Raw genomic sequence first — 23,773 nt, 5'->3', positions numbered from 1 at the left:
TTCTAGCAGCCATCCACACAAGATTAAGGTCAATTCAAGAACCTACAGTCTCCGAATCTTCCCCTTCCCTTCTTCTATCTAATCGGCTTGTCAGTTCGTCAAGATAGCCCCTAACTTCACTAACTGTTGGATTCGCTCGATCACTCATTCCTCACCAGGGATGTTAGGATCGTTCGCTCTTTATATGCCATACCACTGATGCCTCGGGTCAGATAGTTCCCCTGTCTTAGCTCTTATTATAATTTTCTCCTTCCCTCCTGGACTTCGTCCAGCTTATAACTCCATTTTTTATTTTTATTTTTTAATCTGGACCTCGTTCCAGTTTATTCCTCCCTTTTTAGACCCTGGACTTCGTCCAGCTTATACCTCCAGTACCCTTCCCCTAGGCCCGAGAGGTTACTTTTATCACCAAAAATTTTCTCCTTCTAAGTTCTTTCCCTAAGCATCAAGTGGCAGCCCTCTCATTTTGTGTTAGTATGAAGTGTTTAAGGCTTATAACTCACTTTTGTGGAGGGCTTCACAGCTAGATTAGTCGAGGCATATTCTTTCGTCCTTACTTCATCCAAACCGATTTTGATTTATTAAGGAAAAAGGCATCAAAGTTGACATGCATTCTCTCTTCAATCACTCTCACTAAGGGGGCTTTGCTTTCTATTCACCGGTTATGCATAAACACATAATTTCCTACTAACTAACTACTACTAACTCCTAGACCTAGTAAACAGACACATATAATTGACACTAACTTGTACTAACTCCCTCCCCCCTCCCACTTCACCATGCTTGTCCCCAAGCATTTTTTGTGAAGTGGAAAACAGGGCTAAGTTAGTGCGACACCTAACAGACTCACAAAACACATATTAAAAAAACAAACTTCTCACACTTAGACCGAGCATCGGGCTAAGTGGGAGAAGGTACACAAATTAACAGACACCAAAGCATGCTATATAAAAAACAAACTTCTCACACTTAGACCGAGCATCGGGCTAAGTGGGAGAAGTTAGCTAACACATACTCACAGACACATAAAAAAAACGGCATGCTTTGTAAAAAAAATGAACTAGAACATAAAAAGACATAAAAAAACTGAAATTTAAAATTACTTAGTTGGGGGGGGGGTCAATTCTGGCTCTGGTCCCCCGTGGGACCAGACTTCTTGGGCATCGTCTTTGCTTTCTTCTGGCTGGGCTTGGGTTCATCATCCTTCTTGGCCTTCTGTTCCCCTGGCCTGGGGGTATCCTTCTTCACTGGTACGCTGGTTGTGGTCTCACTGTCCTTTCTCTTCTTCTCTGGTGGCATTCCTTGGGTGCTGGGGACTGGCTTCTCTGGGGTGACTCCTGGGGTCAGCTGCCTAGATTCTGTGGGCAACTTGGGAGGCATGCGCTGCTGCTGGGCCCGGAGGATCTTTTGGTCAACCACAGTGACCATTTTCATCATTGTCTCCACGGCCTGGGCCATCTTGTCAGCTTGCGCGGCCATCATCTCCCTCTGAGCCACCGCCTCTTGGTGCAGCTTCAGCAAGATCTCTTGTTGCTGCACCGTATTTGCTCCCAGCTTCAACATCGTCTCCTCCATTCTCGTTCGCCACCCTTCGTCTGCCACCTTCTCTTCGCCTTCATCATCTACCTTCTCTGTCTTTATCTTTACTCCATCACCCTTCCCTACTTCGTAAAATCTCAACGCGCCATCCTTCATTATAGTCAGTCCTTTGTTGAAGAAGAACGGGAGATCAAAGTATCCTGGGTCGCTACACACTGGCAGGTTGATGACCGAGTTGGCTATCTTCATTGACACGTTTCTCTGGAGGTATGCTCCCAGCAAGTTGCACGTGTAGAGATGGCGGTCGGAGTGAGTTCTGACTCTCTGGCACGCATAGGCAGTCCAGTACCCGAGGTGGACCTTCACATTGTTCAGCATGCACCACATGAAATACAGCTCTGGAGTAGTGAGGGTTGCACCCACTTGACCCAAGAGATTGTACCTGATATATACTTGTGCCAATCGGAGTACAGGGTCAGTGATGTTCATCCCCTTCGATGCGCTTGTCTTGAACTTGGCCACCTTCTTGTGGGCAACCATCCTCCAGGCCTCCTCAGCATCGAAGCCAGCTGTATTCTTGGGCGCGCCGATCTCTCTCTCATTCCACGCTCCTTCCTCCTCCTCCTCAGGTGTCAGTAGTCCCAGTCTCAACGACCACTCCCTTATACTCATTTCCATCTCCTCGTTGAATATCCTGAAGGAGATTGTGTCCGCATCGAGATTCGTAGATTGTTTGAACTTGAATGACGTGAAGAACTCCTTGGCCAGAGCCACCGGCACCTCCGCATTGCTGTGGTTGAGAAGCCACTCAAACCCGATGCTTTTGAAGTAGGAGATGAACTTCTTCTCCACTCCTAGTTCCTCCAGGTTCGAGAGGCACAACTTCTTTCCGGACTTCGCCGATTTTCCATTCGTGGCTCGGCCATCACATGCCTTCTGCAGCTTTGGGTCCTCAAACTGGACCATGGCTTCCAACAACCTCTTGGTCACAAGGACCTCCATCGTCTCAAACGGGCTCTCTTCCACGGCTGGTATCTCAGCCTCCTCTTTGTCTGTTGGATGGGCAAACGGCATACGGATCGCCTCTGCCTCGCTAATCACCACAGTGGTGTTCGCGGGGCGAGATTTCTTCTGCTGGGGCTTAGCAGTGTGCTTCCCCTTCCTTTTCCTCTCAGCCTCGTATCTCGTCTCCATAGCCTCTGGAGAGATCTCCTTCTCAGCTGCCACAGTCTCCTGGACCGGGGGAATACCTTCCTCAGTCTCCTCTATGTCCTCCAGCCTCAGGCGCTTGGATCTGCCTGCCTCTGCCTCATCCACTTGCTTTCTGTTCAGACGGGATTGCCTCCTCGTCATCCTCTCATCCGTCGGAGTTACTTGTTCATCAGTAGTCGTATCGTCCACCACGACGATGTCAGTCTCGATTTCTTCACAAACATTCTCGGCATCTTGCTCATCGCCTTCTCTTCCTTCCTCCTCATTTTCAACTTCCTTCTCGGTCTCCTCAACAGCAACTTCCTCATCAACACTCTCACCTTCTTTCTCAGCCTCCTTGTCAACACCCGTCTCACCTTCTTCACCTACGCCACCTTCACTACCCTTCCCATCATCCTCAGTCTCCTCCATACCCTGTTCTTCACTCGCTTCCACCTCCCCTGTTTCTTCTTGACCCACTTCCTCTGTTCTATCACTCTCCCCACCATCTCTACCCTCCTCCTGTTCCCTTCCATCCCCTGACCCAGCGGCCTCTACATCCGGTGTATCTTCTTGCTCACCTAGACTACCCCCTCCCTCTTCTTTCTCCGATTCCTCCGTCTCCATCCTATCACCCTCCTCCTTTCCAGTTTCTTCTTTATTTACAGAGGGTTCGGCATGGGGCTCAGTTTCTTTTTGAGGACTTGTATGTGGGGGGTTCGTCTCTTGGGTTAGGGTTTCCGGTAAAATTTGGGGGTTTTCGTTGTGCGTGGGTAAGGCTTGTGCGGTGGGTGTTTCGATTAATGTGTGTGGTCTTGGTGGAATTGTAAGTGGGGTTAGGGCAGGAATTACCTCTTCTTGTTTTCGGCATGCCTCCGACATTTTTGCGAAGAATTTGCTCGCCTTCGGCCCCTTCCCGTACTTCCTCATGAATTCTTCTATGACTTCCTCGGGATCCGGTTCTACTTCTTCGGATTTTGCCTCGGCGGGGTTTTCTTGTCCCGTGTTTTGCTGTGGTTGCACTACAGTCGGTATGGGCTGCGGTGGCAGTTCCGGTGGGGTGGGGTTTTCTTCGGGTGGCGGCGTGGGTGTTTTCTCTGCCATGGGAGCCGAACTCGTCGCCTCCGTCACCTTCTTTGTGGTCTTTTTCTTTGGTGGGTTTTTCCCGCGGGCTGTGCGCACCGATGGATTTCCCTGCATCTTTATCTACTGTGGTGGTTTACGGCGGTGTCTTTGTGGTGGTGGCTAACGGCGGTGATTAATGGCGGTGGGTTTGATGTTTCTCGGATCTGCAGAGAGAGAAAAAAAGTTTGGGAATGGTGAGTTATGAGAAAATAATTTTTGGGAGGGGAAGGTTAATTAGTTTTCTTAGGGAAATAATTTTTGGAAAAAGAAAATAAAAGGAAAATAAGATAATTAAAAGGAAAAGAAAAGGAAAAGGAAATAAAATAGAAAAAAGGAATATTATGATTGGCTACAGGCGAACGGTCGCGTCTCTGACGCGAGCAACCGTACGCCTCGCCAGCTTTTTAAAATCCAAAATTCAAACTTCCCCCTGATTTTCCTCACTTCCCTCTGACCTGGTAATCCGAAACACTTAGTAAAAAAATAACGAAATTTGCTGAACGTCTGGGTCAAAGAGACGAGCCTTTCACACTTGTGCATTTCCACAGACGATCAGAATTTTCAAAAATCTTTTTGGGTTTTAGAAGTATATAATTTTTTTTGTATTTTCATAAAAAAAACTTTATCATGTTATTTACACCTAAATGTTTAAATATTCTTGGGAATTAACTGGTCCAGTCATCTGATCGAAAACTTTACTCTATCTACCTGACCCAGTAATTCCCGAAGGATATTTAAACATGGCTTACTAGGCAATAGTTGAAGGTGTGTGGAGTGGAATTTCTTCCACTTCACACAACTCCGAACTATCCCTAAACACTTTCACTCTATGACCATTAACAAGGAACGGAACAGAGTTAGCATTGACTCCCTGAATTTCCACTGCTCCATGCGGTCGAATGCCAACGATTGTGTAAGGCCCTATCCATTTTGACTTCAGCTTCCCAGGCATGAGCTTGAGCTTTGATTGAAAAAGGAGTACTTTCTGCCCAACCTGCAGCTCCTTGACCCGGAGGTTTTTATCGTGCCAGAGTTTGGTCCTCTCCTTATACCACATGGCTGAGTCATATGACTCCATCCTCAATTCCTCCAGTTCCTGCAGTTGCATCTTCCTCTCTTCCTCACATGCATGAACCTTCATGTTCATTTCCTTGACTGCCCAGTATGCTTTGTGCTCTATCTCCACGGGCAGGTGGCACATTTTTCCAAATACCAATCTATAGGGTGACATTCCTATTGGTGTCTTGTAAGCAGTTCTGTAGGCCCAGAGAGCATCGTCTAGACGTTTGCTCCAGTCCTTTCTCGACGTATTCACTGTTTTCTCTAGGATGCCCTTTATTTCTCGATTCGAGATTTCAGCCTGCCCATTGGACTGGGGGTGATACGGAGTAGATAACCGATGGTGGACTCCATACTTTCTCATCAGCGCTTCAATCGTCCTATTACAGAAGTGAGTCCCTTGGTCTGAGATGATCGCTCGGGGCACGCCATACCGGTTGAATATATTGGCCTTTAGGAATCTTGAGACTTCCTTCGCGTCGCTTGAACTTGTAGCTTTGGCCTCGATCCACTTGGACACATAATCTACAACAACCAATATGTACGTATTTCCATACGAAGATGGGAATGGGCCCATGATGTCCATGCCCCAAACATCAAAGATCTCGCAAACTATTATTGGAGTCTGTGGCATCTCATCTCTCATAGAAATCCCTCCGGTCAGTTGGCACCTACTGCAGTTCTGGCAGAACTCATAAGCATCTCTATTCAGCGAAGGCCAGTAGAAACCGCTATCCAGAACTTTTCTCGCCGTTTTTCTTGGGCCGAAATGTCCACCACACGCTAGTGCATGGCAATGGTTTAGCACGTCTCTTTGTTCCCACTCTGGAATACACCTTCTTATTACTTGATCTGGACCCATCTTCCAGAGGTATGGGTCATCCCAAAAGTAGTACTTGGAATCGCTTTTAATCTTCATCCTCTGGGCCCTAGTGATTTCTTGTGCGGTAGGTAATTCTCCAGTGACCAAATAATTCGCCAGGTCAGCGAACCAAGGCTCGTCATTCAGCTTGCCTTTCCGTTTCTCTGACTCCTCGGGCCCAGTTAATGCTAACACTGCTACCCATCTGATTGGTCTAGTGGATTCCCCTAAGTAGTACAAGTGCTCCTCTGGAAAAGCATCAGGGACGGCTTCTTCATCTTTTCCCTGGGTAATTCTGCTTAAATGGTCAGCCACTCTATTCTCGGTCCCTCTCTTATCTCTGACTTCCCAATCGAACTCTTGTAATAGCATCACCCATCGGATTAGCCTTGGCTTTGATTCCTTCTTGGCTAGAAGATACTTAATGGCTGCATGGTCAGTGAACACTATGGCTTTCGACCCCAGTAGATATGGCCGAAATTTTTCAAATGAGTACACCACAGCCAGCATCTCCTTCTCGGTGGTGTCATAGTTCTTCTGGGCCTGGTTGAGAGTCTTCGAGGCATAAAATATGACATAACTTTTTCCTTCGATTCTCTGGCCTAAAACTGCTCCTATGGCAAAATCACTCGCATCGCACATTACCTCGAAGGGGTAATCCTAGTTGGGCGAGCGGATTATCGGGGCTGTGACCAAACGATCTTTGAGTAGCTGGAAGGCTTCTTCACATTTATCATCAAATTTAAACTCCACATCATTCTGCAAAAGTCGTGTTAGGGGCTGGGCAATTTTCGCGAAGTCTTTTATGAACCTTCGGTAGAACCCTGCATGTCCCAAGAATCCACGAATTTCCTTCTGATTCGTTGGGTATGGAAGCTTAGAGATGACTTCCACCTTTGCTTGATCCACCTCGATGCCCCTCTCTGATACAACATGTCCCAGCACTATCCCCTCCTTGACCATGAAGTGGCACTTCTCGTAGTTTAGCACCAGGTTCTTCTTCCTGCATCTCTCCAAAACAACATCTAGGTGCCCCAGGCAAGCCTCGAAAGAATCTCCATAGACGGTGAAATCATCCATAAAAATTTCTATGCAATCTTCCAGCAAATCTGAGAAAATGCTCATCATGCATCTCTGAAATGTCCCAGGTGCGTTGCATAGACCAAAAGGCATTCTCCGGTAGGCATACGTTCCAAAGGGGCAGGTAAATGTGGTCTTCTCCTGATCCTCTGGGTTGACATAGATTTGAAAATACCCACTGTAACCATCTAGAAAGCAGAAGTATTGTTTTCCCGCCAACCTCTCCAGCATTTGGTCGATGAAGGGTAGTGGGAAATGATCCTTGCGTGTGGCTGCGTTGAGTTTCCTGTAGTCTATGCACATTCTCCATCCCGTGACTAACCTTGTGGGCACAAGCTCGTTGCGGTCATTCTTGACTACTTGTATTCCTGATTTCTTCGGCACCATGTGGACAGGACTCACCCATTCACTATCGGGAATAGAGTAAATGATCCCCAGGGCCAGCAGCTTCAATATTTCCTTTAAGACTTCCTCCCTCATATTGGGGGTGAGTTTTCTTTGTGGATCTCGGTATGCTTTGGCTCCTTCTTCCAAACGGATGTGATGCATACATAGGTCGGGGCTGATCCCCACTAGGTCAGACAAAGTCCATCCTATTGCTTTCCGGTTCCTCCCCAGCACTTCTAATAGTTTAACTTCCTGCTCCTGGGTCAGAAGGCTGTTGATTATGACAGACAGAGATTCGCCTTCTCCTAGGTAAGCATACTTCAGACCCGGAGGAAGATTCTTCAATTCCTTCTTTGGAGGGGGTACTTCAGGGGGTAATGGATTTTTCTCCATACCTTTCTTGACTAACTCGTCCAACTCTGGCAACTTTTCCATACTGGCCAGTTGAACTGATTCCTTTGACCCAGGGGATCTTGCCTCACCACAGAAATCCATTATTGCCTTTGTGATTTCTCCGTCAGATAGCCCTTGTCCCATAATTTCTTCACACCATCCTGCAACTTCTTTCCTCATGGATTCAGTCATTTCCGAGGTGTCCACCTGTTCCTGCAATAGTTCGGTCTCAAGAAACTCCTGGACCAGGGGGTTAATGACATCAACAAAATGGAGGTTTTCCACGTCTAGTGGTTTCCTCATAGCTTCATCAATGCTGAAAGTGAATTTCCCCCCATTGTAATCCAAACAGATGGTGCCATCAAAAACATCGATTATAGTCTTAGCGGTCCTCATAAATGGTCTCCCTAAAAGAACGCCACTAGACTCAGTTGTTTCGTTGTCGCTCATCTTTATCACATGAAAATCAGCAGGGTATAAAAAATTATGAACTTTTACTATCACATTTTCTAATACTCCTTCAGGGCTAATGCATGATCTATCAGCTAGTTGGATTACCACTTTCGTATCAGTCATTCTTGCTCCTACCAGTTTTTTGTATATGGAAAGCGGTAACACATTAATAGATGCACCTAAATCACACATTGCATGCTCGATTCTGACACCTCCTATAGTGATAGGTAAGGTAAACATACCTGAGTCAGTTTGCTTTGAAGGCATTATCCTTTTCTGAATTACCGCAGATACATTCTCCCCGATCACGATCTTCCCGTCAGATTTTGCCTTACCTGCAACGAATTCCTTAATGAATTTGTTGAACGGGGGAAGCTTCAAAGCCTCCAGGAACGGGAGGTTGATCTCCAGCTTTCCAAAGATCTCCATGAAATCCACGGGGTTGTCCTTTTTCTTCTTGGCATCTCCTCTGTAGGGAAAAGGTTTCACCCTCTTTATCGTGTTGGTAGGATCTTCCTTAGAGGGTTCTTCCGCCTCTCCTTCTTCTTCTTTTTCAATTTCTACCTCAGGCTCTGGGTCTAAGAAAAATGGGTCTGCCATCCGAGGTAACGATCCTCCCAAGTCACCGGCTTGAAGATCATCCTCTACTCTAACTTCTTCTTTTTGCTGGACCGGGTGGATATCCTCTTCGCTCCTTGGCACTGACATTTCATCATTTTCCTTCAGCTTGGGTCCTTCATATGCTTTCCCAGATCTCAGGGTAACCTGGCTAATGTTTGCCCTTTCTGGTGGCTTTACTGAGGCTGGAATCCTTCCCTCATTCCCTCGCATGTCGCTCAGGGACGTTGCGATCTGAGAAATTGCTTCGACATCAGATCCATCGCGGCCTTGTGTTCCTGCTGAGCATCCTGGAGTTTGTGAACCACGTCATTGTTTGCCACCAAGTTGTTTTGCATGTGTTGTTGAGAATTCACTAGGTCATGGACCATATCATCCAGATTCCTCTGGGTCCAAGTGTTCTGTTGACTGCCACTTGGCCCTTGACCATGATTTGGTCCACCCTCTTGATGCGGGCGAAAGTTTCCTTGACCTCCTTGGTTATTGTTGTACTGATTCCCTGGCCCCTGATAGTTGTTGTTCCTCTGGTGTGGGGGTACATATGAGCTTCCCTGGTTATTTTGGTTCCTATTGTTCCAGCTGGATAGATTTCCTTGACCTCCTTGGCTCCAATTACCTTGTACTCCTTGATTCCAGTTGCCTTGCCCCTCTTGACTCCTTCCGGACCAGTTGGGTTGGTTCCCTTGGTTTCCTTGGTTTCCTTCCGAGTTAGTAATCTGGAGTTGAGGGTTTTGATTCCCTTCGGACCACCTGAAGCATGGATTGTCCCTCCATGGAGCTTCTTTGATTCTCCACTGGTTCCAATTGTTACCTTGATTATTTTGGTTCCAATTTCCTACTGCATTTATATGGGCTGGACAATCCATCCCTCCTTGAGATCAGCAATAATTGTAACCATCCTCTAAACCCAGTGCTTGTTTTTCTTTCTCTGTTGGACCCGGTGAATTCCCTAGGGCAGTTAGGATAGTTTTCTCGAGCTGCTCCATTCTGACATCCATCCTTGCATCCACTCGGGCATCCATCCTTTCTTCATTTTGCACTGTGACTGCATCCGCATTCCCTCTCCTTAGAATGGTACGAGGTGAATCGTATGCCTTTTTTGCATCAATTAATCTTCCCAGTATCTCTCGGGCCTCGCTCACCTTCCTCTTGGTGAAATTTCCTCCACTAGCGGTGTTCATCAGATCTTTGGACTCAGGTTTCGCCCCTTCATAGAATAGATAGTAGGTTTCGGCTTCCATCATCCGGTGGTTTGGGCAAGCGTCGAGCAACCCCTTGAACCTGGACCAATACTGACTCAACGATTCATCATATTCTTGCTTACATTCTTGGATCTCCTTCTTGAGAGCATTCATTTTGTTAGAAGGGAAGAACTAATCCAAGAACTCCAACTTGAAGTCTTTCCACGTATTGATTGAGTCGGGTGGCAGCCTTAACAACCACGTGTTAGCCTCCCCCTTTAGCGCGAACGGGATCGCGCGTAATCGATAATCCTCCTCTGTTGCATCGTTGGGCCTCTTCTGAATGCTGCAAAGCTTACTGAATTCATTGAGGAACTCATAGGGGCACTCATTCCTCCGACCCGAGAAAGTGGGGAGAATGCCCAGCACATTAGTTTTGATGTCGATCGCCCTCTGGCGCTGGGTAGAGACAATGGCCTGGGCAGGCTCGCCATCTAAATGGTCAGTGAGCCAGCCGATCTCTGGGTCGTCATCGCCTGCATTGGCCATGCTCTCAACGCTTTCCTCCTCTGTTTCTAAGGTTGACTTTGGTTCCTTCTTAACTGACGAAGTTGACTCCTCGTCGCTCTCCGAACTCAGGTGAACTGGATCCCCTGTTGTAAGCCCCGATCTGGTGGTATCTGGGAATATAGTTTCCTTGACCCGCCAACTAGTTTGGGCGCTTCTCCAACCAGGTGAGTTGTTCCAGTGTCCGAACCGGTAGCTCCTGTTCATAAACTGAAAAAAGAAACAAAAGAAAACATGTTAAATAAATTATTTACACCAAAACATTCGCAAGCACACTAATAACACCATGTTCCCCGGCAACGGTGCCATTTTGACAGGGTCCTAGAAGTGCAGTGCAGGTTTGTACTGTGATATGTGTCACTCGATCTAACAGGTCCAGAGGATTCGACTAGACTTCAGGGGCTAGAAGATCGTGGAACTATCAGAAAGGGGTCGTTGGGTGCACTCTGTCCCTTCAAAAACCTCAACCCACTATACTACAACTATCATAGGGGAAGTAAAGGATCGATCCCACGAGGAAGCAGGTGTTACGAAACTGCATTTGAGGATGTTTTGGAAAGGAAAGGGGTTGGCTGCTGCCACGCAATTTTTGTGGGTCGAGAACTTAAAACTACTGGGTCTGAGAGATAAGCGAAACTTTACTCTACCTATTGGGTCTAATAGATCAGGAGAACTTTACTCTACCTACTCGGTCTAAAGGATCAGAATAACTTTACTCTACCTATTGGGTCTAAGAAACGAAAGCGTACGGAACATACATGACTCAGAGAAAGTGAGATATTTTTAAGTTCTAAGACAGTTGGGGTAAACTTAACTAGACAGACTTTCCTAATTTGGGCAAACAAGCATAAAGCGAAAAGCAAGACAAATTTCCTTAAACTACCAGGGTCTGGAAAAGCATGCAGAAAAGTAAAAGAGACAAAGTAGATCGTACTGACAGGTCTAGCAGATATGCAGCAAAAGTAAAGTACATGCAGAAAAGTACTGACATAAAGCAGATCTGGTTCTAACTACCAACAACTTCATCTTCTTCGGGAATCAAACGAGAATAGCAGATAAAACAGAGTTTTAAACACCATGAAAACAGAGCAAACTTTAGATCTAGACTTAAAACGAGAAATTAAAGCCTAAACTAACAGATCTACGCTACTGGACCTAAAGGATGCAGAAACAGAAAGTAAATAGCCATAATCATGCATAACGTAAACATTAAGCACTAAATATGCGAAACTCCAACTCCGAAACACCAAGATTCAACAAATCCAAACATCTTCATATGCAAATTCCCAACCTCCAACAACAAACACAGATCTCAGCTCCAAACATCCAACAACAAACAAGAACGAAAGCTAAAAACAAGAGATGAACATAAACTCAGAGATATTCGACCAAAAGCAAACATAAACTTCCATAATAACTATAAATAAGTCTGAATCCAGCAGATCAAAGGAAGAAACTAGATTTGCGAAACTTAAAAATCAACAAGGTACTAAACGAAAGCAAATGAAATTGTTTCTTCGCCTCCACAAGGCGGTGTTACACAGCAAAATAACAACAATGACGATGAGAACCACGGTGGCCAGAATCCTCCATGTCCAAGTGCGCAGCAGTCGAAGATAAAAATTTGAAGTAGAGAACTAGAACTAGAGCTAGGAGAGCGTAGAAGTGGCTGTTCACGGATTCGCTTCTTCTTCAAGGTTGAGCTCTTTATATATGTGAGGCTCTGATCCCTAGGGTATCCCCTCTGGTGATTTTACGCTCCTGCCCTTGAGTAAGAATCTTTAAAATAATTTGCTCTCGCTCCATTCTACTCCTGTCGCCAACTTTTGATTCTCCCAGGTCTGAACGACGACTTCTGATTTTTGCTTCAATTTCATCTCTTTTGCATCTGTCAGGTCAGGTAACAACAACTCCTGGGTCCGACAGATTTACTACGCACCTGAACTCAATAACGCACATTAGCGCCCCAAATGCACAGAATTTTAATCCTAAACCGATGCATGAAAGGAGCCTTATCACTTCTACAAATTATTATTAGTATTTTCTACATGCATGTTTAATGTTTTGTTGAGACACCTGAAAATTGATAGTATAAATTATTTATTTGAGAGTACACATATTTTCACGCTTAATTTGCTATTTTTCTTACAAACGTACTAATATACTACTTATAAATTTTCAACTCATTTAAAGGGACGTGACATAATTTAAATGTAATGAAATAGACGCTTAATTTGCTATTTTCTTGTAGTATCTTACAAATGTAAGTGCTGTATAAAGTTTCAAACTCATTTAAAGGGACGTGACATAATTTAAATTTAATGAAATAGACAAATAAATAAATTTATTAGTAAAAAACAAATGAATTTTGAAATAGAGAAATTAATTTAATACGATATTAATAATAAATAAATAGAGCAAATCAAACTTTAATTTCCCGGGAACAAAAGAAGCGTATAAATATAGAGTTCCACAAATTACGCTACTCATCAATCGAAGCATCAAAATATCGCAATGCAATCTCCATAGCCAAAACTCTCCTTTAATCCCATCGCAAAATCCCCCAATTCGATCGCATTCGCATCAGATTCGCCATGGATTTCTGGCTGAGAGCTCGCGCATTCGCGGAGGAGGCGGCGAGGAAATCGCAGCAGCTGACGCAGGGGCTCGGCTCCACCAACTTCTCAGGCGTCGTCTCGGAGGCGTCGAGGCGCTCCAAGGAGCTGGCGGCGGAGGCGTCGAAGCTGTCGCAGGAGTTCGCCGCGGACGCGATGAAGCGCACCGACGAGATCAAGGCTCACATTCCTCCTCCCGCCGTGGTTCTCAACAATCTCGTCGATTCAGCTCAGAAGGCGGCCTACAGCCCCGCCGATCTGGATATGTTCGGTGTTACGGATGAGCTGAGGGAGTTTGTGAGAGGCATTACGACGAATACTTTCCGTGATTTTCCGCTTGAAGGTGTGTTGTTGTCTGATTTACTTACTGATTGTTGATTTGAGTTTTCCGCATTCTATGTTGCGTGATCGAATTTTGGTTTACTGTTTTCGAGATTTGATGCAGTGTGAATCGAATTATACTGCATTTTTTATCCTTTGTTGAGATGCGTTCTGGACAATGCTGAAACAATAGCTGTTACGAAATGCAATTGATATACAAGATAAGAATATGCGTGAATATAACGAAACGATGAGAAATGGGGAGAGAAGGGAGGATGGTGGGCACAGCACGGATATATACTATCAACTTGTCATCAACTCATCATAAGATTAGTCACCACATAATTAGTCCAATGCTGACTGGAAACGTATAATCTGATCCTATAGCAGACAACTACTACTAAAATTTATTTTCAGCCGGATACAGGAGAAAACAGAGGAACTTAACAGAAGTCCAACAAAAAGGTTTCTATAATAAAATGAAAACTCTATTTTTAACTTTTACCCTTTCGAAAACATAAGAATATGATCCTCCAGTGTGAAGAAGTTTGCTGGTGGTCCCGTAGATGGGCATCAGATCCTTAGAAAAGCAATAGTTAGGCCCTTGTGACTCTGTATTCTTTTAGATTTCTATTTATGTACTCAATATATGATTGGCCTAAATGAAGATACTATTCCTTACTTCACATTTAGTTATTCCCCTCCATTCTTTGAGTGAAGCTATCCTAAGAACTTTCTAAACCCTTTTAGTTAAAAAGAAGAATGGGGCACTTTAATGACTCATTGAGTTGGTGGGACTAGATTTGTTTCAGTTAGAATAAATGTTTCTGGAATATTATGCATGCTTTGTAGTTTTAGAACTCTTAATCCCTTTAAGATGCCAACAATAATTCTTCAGTACCCACGCATCTCAGCACATAATGCAAATATTTACATCTGGTATCATTCTTATGGCAGATGAGTCAAAAGTATCTAATATTCATACCGTCTCAAATGTTCGGCAAGATCTCACAGAGTGGCAAGAAAGGCATGCCAATCTTGTTCTTTTGACAGTGAAGGTTAGAGCCTTCATGTATATAATCTACACTTGCTTTGGAGAGAGTGGATAGGAAGAATCAATCTTATAACTACATGTTTTATCTGCCTGGAAGTAGAAAGCGCCTCTTAGGATATATGATAAGATCTTTATTTCAACTCTCGTTTGAAATCCTCTTACATTTAAAACCAAGACTTTGAGTCCATGTTCAGGGGGACTAATCACATATCCTTAAAGCAATATCTTCATAAGTGCACAATATGAAGATGTTACTAATGATATATATCTTTGACTATCTGCATGATAACAAGGTAGGTTGGTGGTGGAACTATTAGGGGATCTAAATGACTCTTTGTTCTATATTGTTTGTCTCTACAGCGTAATTTTAATATAATCGGTCAATCTTTACTTTGTTCAGACTGGACAGATATATTACTTCACATCATGTAGGCCTGGCCAACCTTATTAGTTTGCCGTTGTTTAATACTACAAATGAACATGAAAATTAAAATCATGCTCAAATCACATATGCATAACTATTTGCATATGCTTTCAGGAAATCTCAAAGCTAAGGTATCAACTATGTCCACGTGTGATGAAGGAATGGAAGTTTTGGAAAATCTATTTCATTCTTGTAAACAGTCATGTGGCAGCGTAAGTAAAAGAAAATTTTGCATTAATGACTGTGTTTGTAATCAGTTGGCAATTTTGAAACCAAATGCAAAGATGCAAAACCGCTAGCAAGTAATTTATTTTTTCTGTATCACTTTAACTCTTGACCTCATTTGATCATTGATTTGATTTAATTTACCTATTTATATGTGGCCCCTACTAATGTATCTTTTTCTACTGCTAAGCTGTGCTTTTCTAAAGCTTTCTCTTGCTGCTTTAGATTAGCATAACTTTCTGTGTATCTCAAATAGGTCTTGTAGATCTTATATTTGTAATTTTATCAAAAGAATAATTTATAAATCTATGTGGATTTATATAAATCTAACACCGAAATCTATAAATCATATGTTTTGGAACATATTTGACAAACAATGTACATATGATTTTATTACTTTGGTGTGATTATGTTAAGGTTCCAGATATTATGAGGTTGTGTTGAGATCATTATGAACTCGTATCCATCACTCTTCTGTTTCTTTGGCTTGAATGTATGTGTATATGCTCTTAATATACATGTCTGTTTTTGTTAGATATGAGAAACACTATGTGGAAGTTGTAAAGCTCAAGCCAGCTGAAAATGTTACAGATGCTGAGGTCGAGGGGACTTCATCAAGTGTAAGATCTGAAGAAGCAGATGAGATTTCGAAACCAAAAGGCAGTGCTCAGAAGTCAGCATCCATTGACAAGGATCTGGATGTATTTCTTCTTGGAGACCTTGATGACAGTGATGATGATGATCCAGGTACGATATGCTTAGCCGAGTAAGCTTTAACTCTTTGTTATAATGCAACCCTTGTTCAAGCAGATTTAATATTACATTTCTCCACTTTTTGGTACTACTACTATTTATAGTATTTGATTTTTTTAATCAATTTTGTTCATAAGATGGTAGTATAATTTTTTTCCTTTCTTAAGCTTCTCAAATCTTGATCTCCAGCTACCATATTGTTAAATTTATCATGATGATATGCAAATAGCAAGCCAATTTGGCTATATGCACATAACTGAAGGTCACTGCTCTTTTCTTTGGTAAAAACTTCAACGTGACCACATTATAGTTCTGCTTTTTATTGTATTATTCATGTCTTCACTATCCTGTTTTTCCTAAGTTAGAACTTAATTAGTGATGACAATTTGTTTTAGTTGTTCCCACAGCATGTTCATTGTGTTTTTAATTTCTCAGATGATGGGAATGATGACTCAGATGATGATGGCTTTGAAAAAATATAACTAGGTAAGTGCAGTAGTTGTTTCTCATTGCAGTTGCTTTCCTATTACCTCTATTATTATTGTGTTGCCAGGAGATATTTTTCATGAGAAACACCTCTATCATTTTTACTTTGCATACTAAAAAGAAAGTTGATTTTCAAATGGAGTTGAATATAATTTGCTCTATCATCACAGAATACAAAAGGGGTCATAAATTAACTGACTAAAGCCTCCGAGATGAATATACTGTCAAATAAGTGAAAAATAGCTGTAGGCTGTTCTCATCCTATCCTTAGACCATCAATCAAGCTAGCACATTTACTTGTTATAGTAATTTTTGAATTTCTACAAGCATTATCCTTGCCTAGCTTTGCCTAAGTGTGAGGCATTATAATGGTCGCTGTTTGTGACATTATTTTTGGCATTAACAATCAAATTCAACAACAAAGTTGGTCATTAGATAATGCATAATTGCATATAATTTTGCTTGCCTCTCATCTTTTGAGCTTAAATTGATACCAACTCAGTTACTTTTTATTGTATGCTTTTAGGAGGATGATAAAGAATCTCACTGAAAACGAGTACATACAATAATATCGGTTCTTTGAGATGAGTATCGAAGAAATTCTAAGGTAAGGGCAGAAATCACGATGCTACACAGAATTCAACTGCTGCAAAATTTATTCAAACTAGTAAATCCCATTTTCTCTTGTTTCTCTTGACATCATTGAGAAAGTTCTTACTTCTATTTTCGATCTCAACATCTCTACTTAATAATATTGGGATTATTAAGGATTGTTGGGAGGGGAACTTTGGATTTGATAGTCGATGTAATCTGTAATTCATGTCCATCATTGTCCTATTACTCGAAATTCATTGGTCGAATTGTCCGTGTTTTTTGACTGGTTCGTAGTACATTTATCATCACCGAATTTACTAGTAATAATAATCTAATTTCCATCACATTTTAAAAAAAAACTTAGTTATGAAATTAACATCTAACGCATTTATGATGGCCTGCAATAAACATGTGGGACTGCAGTATAAATTGCTATAATCATAGTCTCATTCTTGTTCAGATTCTAGGCTCTCTTGGTAAAATTCACTACTTATGTAGTTTTAGTAAATAGAGTGCGTTTGGAATGTGCAACATTCCAGTACTAAAAATGTTTCTACATATTAGCTGATGCATGTGATATTCATAAATGAATAGTTTCTCAATTTATGTTACATTGAATTCTATCCTAGAATGCTACTTCATATCCAGCTAGGTGTTGTTGTCCATGCCACCGTCGTAGTTCAGTCGTAAAACCATATACGATCCGATATATGCAGTACGACTCTTTGTGATTACATCTTCTCATGTATAAGCAACAATCTGTTTCAGGTTGAAACTGATCTGATCTTCTGTTGTTAATTCTATTTGATTCGCACAAGTTCTTCGCGTTGCCTAGTCGTGTGTTTGCGTAACTATTCTTTGAAATGTAGGTCGCCATACCAGTTGAAATCTACAGGTTGAAGGAAAATGATGAACATGTATGCAGAAGGTGATATGAACAAAACACTGAGGTGAAAGGTTGCTTTGAAATGACTTAATGTTGACATACCTTTATTTGTTAAACTCTAATTCTCTCTGTTATCGTTAGTAGAGAGTAATTGTGTTATACATTGCGAAAACAATAAATAATTCACGTTAGCTGGGACGGGAAGAAATACAGGTCACTTATGGTGTGCCGGAGGGAATATTATTTTTCTAAAAATCATGATCCCCGGTGATGGTAGGGCGACTCGTCTTCCATCGCCGGCTGATGCATAGATAATAAAAATTAGACATTTTATATCAGGACAAAGGGAAAAAGGAAAACACTGAATATAACGCATGTTTGTAAATGCAACGATAGTGAAAAATGACTAATCATAGGTTTTTTTTAATAGACCAAAACTATACTAGTATTTTATTATTACAAATGTCTACTTCAATATAATCCTGCACGACTGGGATACATAGATAAGTTGGGGTGTCACAATACTACTTTATTGCAATAATATCATTTATACTACTAAATACACAAATTTCTCGACTAGACGTAAGTAGAATAATTTTCACTTCGAGCATTCTAGCTTCAGGATTTTTTTTCTTTCTAATTTATAAACGTAAAACATCAAAATACGAGGCTCAGTATCCTAATTCTTGAATTCAATAAAAAATAAAATAAAATAAAATAAATTCACTATATAAATGCGAAAATAGATTTGTGTTAAAATGACAATCCCTCTTAAAGTGACATTGTGACACCACTTATACAACAATATTATAAACGCTAATAGCGTGTTGGATATTGTTGGCCAAGAAAAATTGTTGTATAGTGTACAAAATATTGCTAGCCGTCGTTTTCAAAAAAAAAATTTGGCCTCGTGGCAGCTTATTATTTGTCCACGCGTACAAATAATTGGCTAAAAATGATGATATTGTGTTATTTTAAGAGGTGGTGACCCCCTAACACTCCCCCGCGAAAATACGTCCATCTCTATTATATTTCCTCGTGAAGAGTTAAACTAAATGTCCAAATCCAAAATAGACACGATACTAATAAAGAATGAGACATGCACATAAATATGATTTTTGTTCTTTTCAGATTTGGGCTAATTATCATTATTCATGCTGGGCCCTTGTGTATTTATGGAGGTAGTTCCTAATTTCTATCATTTTTATTCAAAAAATAGAATAATTTATTCCAGTTTAAGTTTCTAAAAAATAAAATCCGTACTGATTTATTATGGTCCAACCGACACTCCCACAATTTCTCATCTCATCGTCTCTCCATTTATCGTCTCTGTACGATTAAAAATTAAGAATATACGAAATACATGCCAATGAAAAATAACAATATAACATCATCATCAAGAAGAAGAAAGAGACCGAAGCTATTTCTATGTTTGAATTTTGATTCCTTTCTTTGATAATATCTCTCTGTACGGCAACAGGAATATCAATGAGAATTTCAATTACAATTTTAATATAAATAGTAAATAAATCTTATTTTCATTAGCTCATTTAACTTATTTTATTTAAAATTAATTATAGAAGTGTGACTCATATTCATTATTATTTTCTTTGTATTTATTAAAATTCGTACATGAAATATATGAAATTCCTAATTATAAATGGAAGAAAGATTATTGACTAGTATTTGAAAATAATATATACTCCAATAAACACATTACCAAATACTAGTACTAATACATTAATCTACTTAAAAAAAATTCACTTGTGAAGATTTAAATAAGGATTAAATACTCCATTTGACCCATAAAAATATAAACAATTAATATGAAACGGGAATTAATGCAAAATTGATTAAGTAAGAGAGATGAAGGTAGTTAAAAACTTAAAATAGTGTTAGTGGATAGTGAAACTCACATTATTAGTACTAGTGTTTAATGGTGGTATAAATTGTAAATAAGTTGATGTATATGAGTAATAAATTGGAATAACTTTCTAAAAATAGAATTCACGTATTTTTATGTGATTGACTAAAATTAAAATTGCACATATTTTTATGGGATGGATGGAGTAAAATAATACTCCCTCCGTCTACGAGAATAGACCACATTTGTCATTTTTGGTTGTCCACGAAAAATAGACCAAGTTGGAAAAAGAACCCCCATATTTGCTACCTAACACAATTGAACACTACTAATAATAATATATACCTCATATTAAAACTTGTATCATTCACAATTTAATTTTTATTTTTATTATTTATTTCTTTTTATTTTTTACCGGGAGTACTCCACATTCCGAAATAAAATGAAGGAAGAGATTATATATCTTATTATAGCGCGAAATGACAGGAGAAATTGTCGGCTTCGGTATCTTTGATTTGACAGGCAAATATTGGTATATTGTCGTGTGATCTGATACCGCCACGTGGTGATCCGTTCCCGCTCGATCATTGACACGTGTGCCAAATACTTTATCATCGTGGGGTCGACCTTAGCTGGCTCTCATTTATTGGCTGATTTGCCCATAGATTCAGTTGTAATTGGCCAGAGCGATTATCCGCTGTGGTTGAACTCATGCACCAACAACAACTATCGATGGATATTGCTATTCTACTACTCTTACCCTATGAGAAAATATAATGAAAATAAATACTACTACTACACTTTTTGCTTCAATGTTTCTATCCATCTTGTTCTTACTTTTATATCCGTTCAACTATTAATAATCATCCACTTTTACTCGGGGCGTAGATTTTAAGAAATATGAAAGAAAAGTGGGTTGAAAATGGTAAATATGAATCCTAATTTTATATATAAATGTTAATTTTATAATAGAATACAAATAAAATGAGTTAGTGGAATCTGAGCCTTGTTACTATTTATAGTAGTAACAAATTGAAGTGGACAATTAATAAAGTACAAATACAAATGATAAAAGTGAATAATTAATAGGGGATGGAGGGAGTACCATTTTATTTTTAAAATTATAATTGTACCATGTTAGTGTGCCCAGTCATATTTGACCAATTTATCTCAAACGTGGGCAATGTGTATCATCTTTAGATCTCACCATATTAAAGTATGATCATAAATGCACTTCATGTTTCACCACAATTTTAGAGGTGCAAAGGATAAAACTTTTTCTTTGTTATATCAACTGTTTTTGCCTATTTTTATTATAGATCGGTTATTGTTTAATAATGTCGGTGTGTACCTATAATATTGCTAGTCAACGAGACTTTACTCATTTTGATTCACCCATAATAAAATTTAGAAAAGAAAACTGAAACCCACCTTAATTACCGTATGAATTTGTTAGGAGTTGCATTGACCACATATTCAGAATTATTTATTTATAGCGTAACAAATAATTTATAAAGACTAGGAGATATATCTACGTAACACTAGACATTATGTTTTCATCGAATGGTCATCGGTCGACAACGTCATAACGCAGAAACAATTTTATTCTTTAGTTCTTTTTCTCATCTCTCGTTCTTTAGGACATTCACAATGGGACGCCTTATGCACCGCCACGTCAGCATTTTATCCTCCTCTTATTCCACCTGCAGTGGGGCGGACTATAGCCCGCCCTAAGCGACGCCCTAAGCGACGCCCTAAGCATTTTTCTATTATTTGAATATTTAAATACTTCAAAATTTGGAAAACTAAAACTTCATTTCATTAAAATTCAAACATTACAATACGAAAAAAAAAACTACAATTTCTCAATGGCGGCGGTTGCGGGTCCAAACTTCTTCAATCATGTCGGTCATGAGCCGAGTATGGTCTTGTTGGTTGCGCATTGAGGCCTGTCGCTCTAGAACCGCACCGAAGCCAGTCGGTAATCCTCGAGTGACCGGCGAGGTAGCCGTGCTGGAGCTAGATCCGGCTTCATCATCCACCCAATTGGTGACATGACCACGTTCTTGTTCGACTATCATGTTATGCATGATGATGCACGCATACATGACGTCGGCGATGACTTCCTTGTACCAGAAACGCGCCGGACCTTTCACGATTGCCCACCGCGATTGGAGCACCCCACAAGCCCGCTCCACATCCTTCCGCGCGGACTCCTGCTTTGCCGCAAACAAGACTCTCCTCTCACTAATTGGGCAGCTGATCGTCTTCAAAAAAACAGGCCACCTAGGGTATATGCCATCGGCCAAGTAGTACCCCATATGATGTGTGCGGCCGTTGGAAGTGAACTGAATGGCCGGACCGCGACCCTTGCACTGATCGGCGAATAGGGTGGACGAGTTGAGGACGTTGATGTCGTTGTTCGACCCGGCTACACCAAAGTAGGCATGCCAGATCCAGAGGCGGTGGTCAGCGACGGCTACTAGGATCATCGTTGGGTGGCTGCCCTTGTAGCCACTAGTAAATTAGCCTCTCCAGGCCGTCGGGCAGTTCTTCCACTGCCAGTGCATACAGTCGATGCTTCCTAGCATCCCAGGGAAGTCGTGCACCGTTTCGTGCATCCGCATCAGGCTCTGGCAATCGTCAGCAGTCGGGCGTCGCAAATATGTGTCGCCAAAAGCCTCCACAACTAACTTACAAAAATTCTTCAGACATTTGCGGCCAGTTGTATCCCCGACGTGAAGGTACTCGTCGAACATATCCGCTGTTGTGCCGTAGGCCAACTGGCGGATCGCAACCGTGCACTTCTGCAACGGCGTAAGTCCGGGTCTGCCGATCCCGTCTTCCCGATACTAGAAGCAGTGGCGGAGCCACGGTGGGGCCAGGGGGGCCCTTGGGCCCCCCAGCCGTTTTAACGTTTAGTATATATAATATATATATATGCATCATTTATATTATCATTTGCTAGCCTAGATGGTGTGAATGTGAGTCATTCATTCAATAGATTCAAAGATCGATTCCTGCATGGTGCATTTAATGTTAAATTCATTTTTCAACTTTATTTTTAATTTTTAATTTTCTTGTTGATCTTCATCATATTCTTTAATATTGATTTTCTCCAATAGTATTTTTATTGATTTTCTCTCTAGAGAATTTCTATAAATAATTTAAATATGTATTCATAAAGAATGATATTAACAACTTAAGAATAGAAAATAATTCTATACATATGCAAATATATAATCTAATCCAAGTAAAATTAATATCAAATGCTACGCTCTTCAAACATATTTTTTTCAATTATCTATTTCTCAAGCGACTTTTTATATAGCTTATGTTCGAGTTGCTTCAAAACACTGAACATACTTAATAAATTTAAAACTCTCTCCGTTCATAAAAAAATCTCATTTTGTCATTTTGGGATGTTCATAAAAAATAGCTCCATTCATTTTCATCCCATACTTTACCTCTTTTTTCCTCATCTGTCTTACTTTGCCTATATTTTTATACATTTTCTCTCTCATTTTATCAATTTGTCATTAAAACTTGTGTCGTCTACAAATGAGCCTATTTTTTGCGGAGGCGGGGAGTAGCTGTTTGGGCCCCCCATCATTAACAGTCTGGCTCCGCCACTGACTAGAAGTACTCATCACGGGCCTCCAACGTGTGCACAATGCGGAGAAAAAGATCTCGGCTCATTCTAAAACGACGGTGAAAAATATTCGGGCCCCACCTTGGATTCTCGGCAAAATAATCTGCGAACAGACGTTCATGCGGTACGTCGTGCTCGCGGGGGACAAACGTCCGCCGTCGTATCGGGCGAGGGACCCGCGCCTCCGCCGCCGCCTACTCCCGCTGCATTTGTGCCAAGCATTCCGCCTTGGCTTCATTAACGGCATCGAACAAGGCTCGAGTCAAGGCCCGTCTGCAGCCATTTGATGTACTCAAATCGTAGTCGTTGGGATTCATTTTTGAGTCGATGAGAGAGAATAATTGAAGAGATGTGAAATTGGAGTGTGTGAAATGGTAGTGAATAGTAGAGTTTAAATAAGAAAAAAAAATTGAAAAAATTCAAAAAAAAATTCGAAACGCGTGC

General features: G+C 41.2%; 1 protein-coding gene across 2 annotated transcripts; it reads left to right on the top strand.

Moving 5' to 3' along the window:
• Nucleotides 1–12,916: 12,916 nt before the first annotated feature.
• LOC125213029 (uncharacterized) lies at nucleotides 12,917–17,974 on the top strand. Of its 2 annotated transcripts, none has more exons than XM_089067177.1 (7): nucleotides 12,917–13,413; nucleotides 14,349–14,449; nucleotides 14,984–15,081; nucleotides 15,630–15,841; nucleotides 16,283–16,333; nucleotides 16,860–16,940; nucleotides 17,797–17,974. In XM_089067177.1, exons 1-5 carry the CDS (start codon nucleotides 13,050–13,052, stop codon nucleotides 16,327–16,329), a joined length of 822 nt encoding a protein of 273 aa, XP_088923303.1. In that variant the 5' UTR covers nucleotides 12,917–13,049; the 3' UTR covers nucleotides 16,330–16,333; nucleotides 16,860–16,940; nucleotides 17,797–17,974. The 2 variants fall into 2 exon arrangements, with proteins under 2 accessions (XP_088923303.1, XP_047969336.1); XM_048113379.2 differs by having other exon boundaries at nucleotides 16,860–17,695.
• Nucleotides 17,975–23,773: the final 5,799 nt, after the last annotated feature.

Source organism: Salvia hispanica, chromosome 3, assembly GCF_029641045.1.
Source record: "Salvia hispanica isolate PSC_SH4W2 chromosome 3, Shi_PSC_v1, whole genome shotgun sequence".
NCBI lineage: Eukaryota > Viridiplantae > Streptophyta > Magnoliopsida > Lamiales > Lamiaceae > Salvia > Salvia hispanica.
This window is presented reverse-complemented; position numbering and strand designations above follow the sequence as displayed.

What these genes read in the sequence shown, in the direction of transcription:
- LOC125213029 (XM_089067177.1), top strand. Translation starts at nt 13,050, where the DNA reads ATGGATTTCTGGCTGAGAGCTCGCGCATTCGCGGAGGAGGCGGCGAGG. An exon ending in CCGTGATTTTCCGCTTGAAG is followed by an intron (nt 13,414 to 14,348) that starts GTGTGTTGTTGT and finishes TTCTTATGGCAG; the next exon opens with ATGAGTCAAAAGTATCTAAT. An exon ending in CAGTGATGATGATGATCCAG is followed by an intron (nt 15,842 to 16,282) that starts GTACGATATGCT and finishes TTAATTTCTCAG; the next exon opens with ATGATGGGAATGATGACTCA.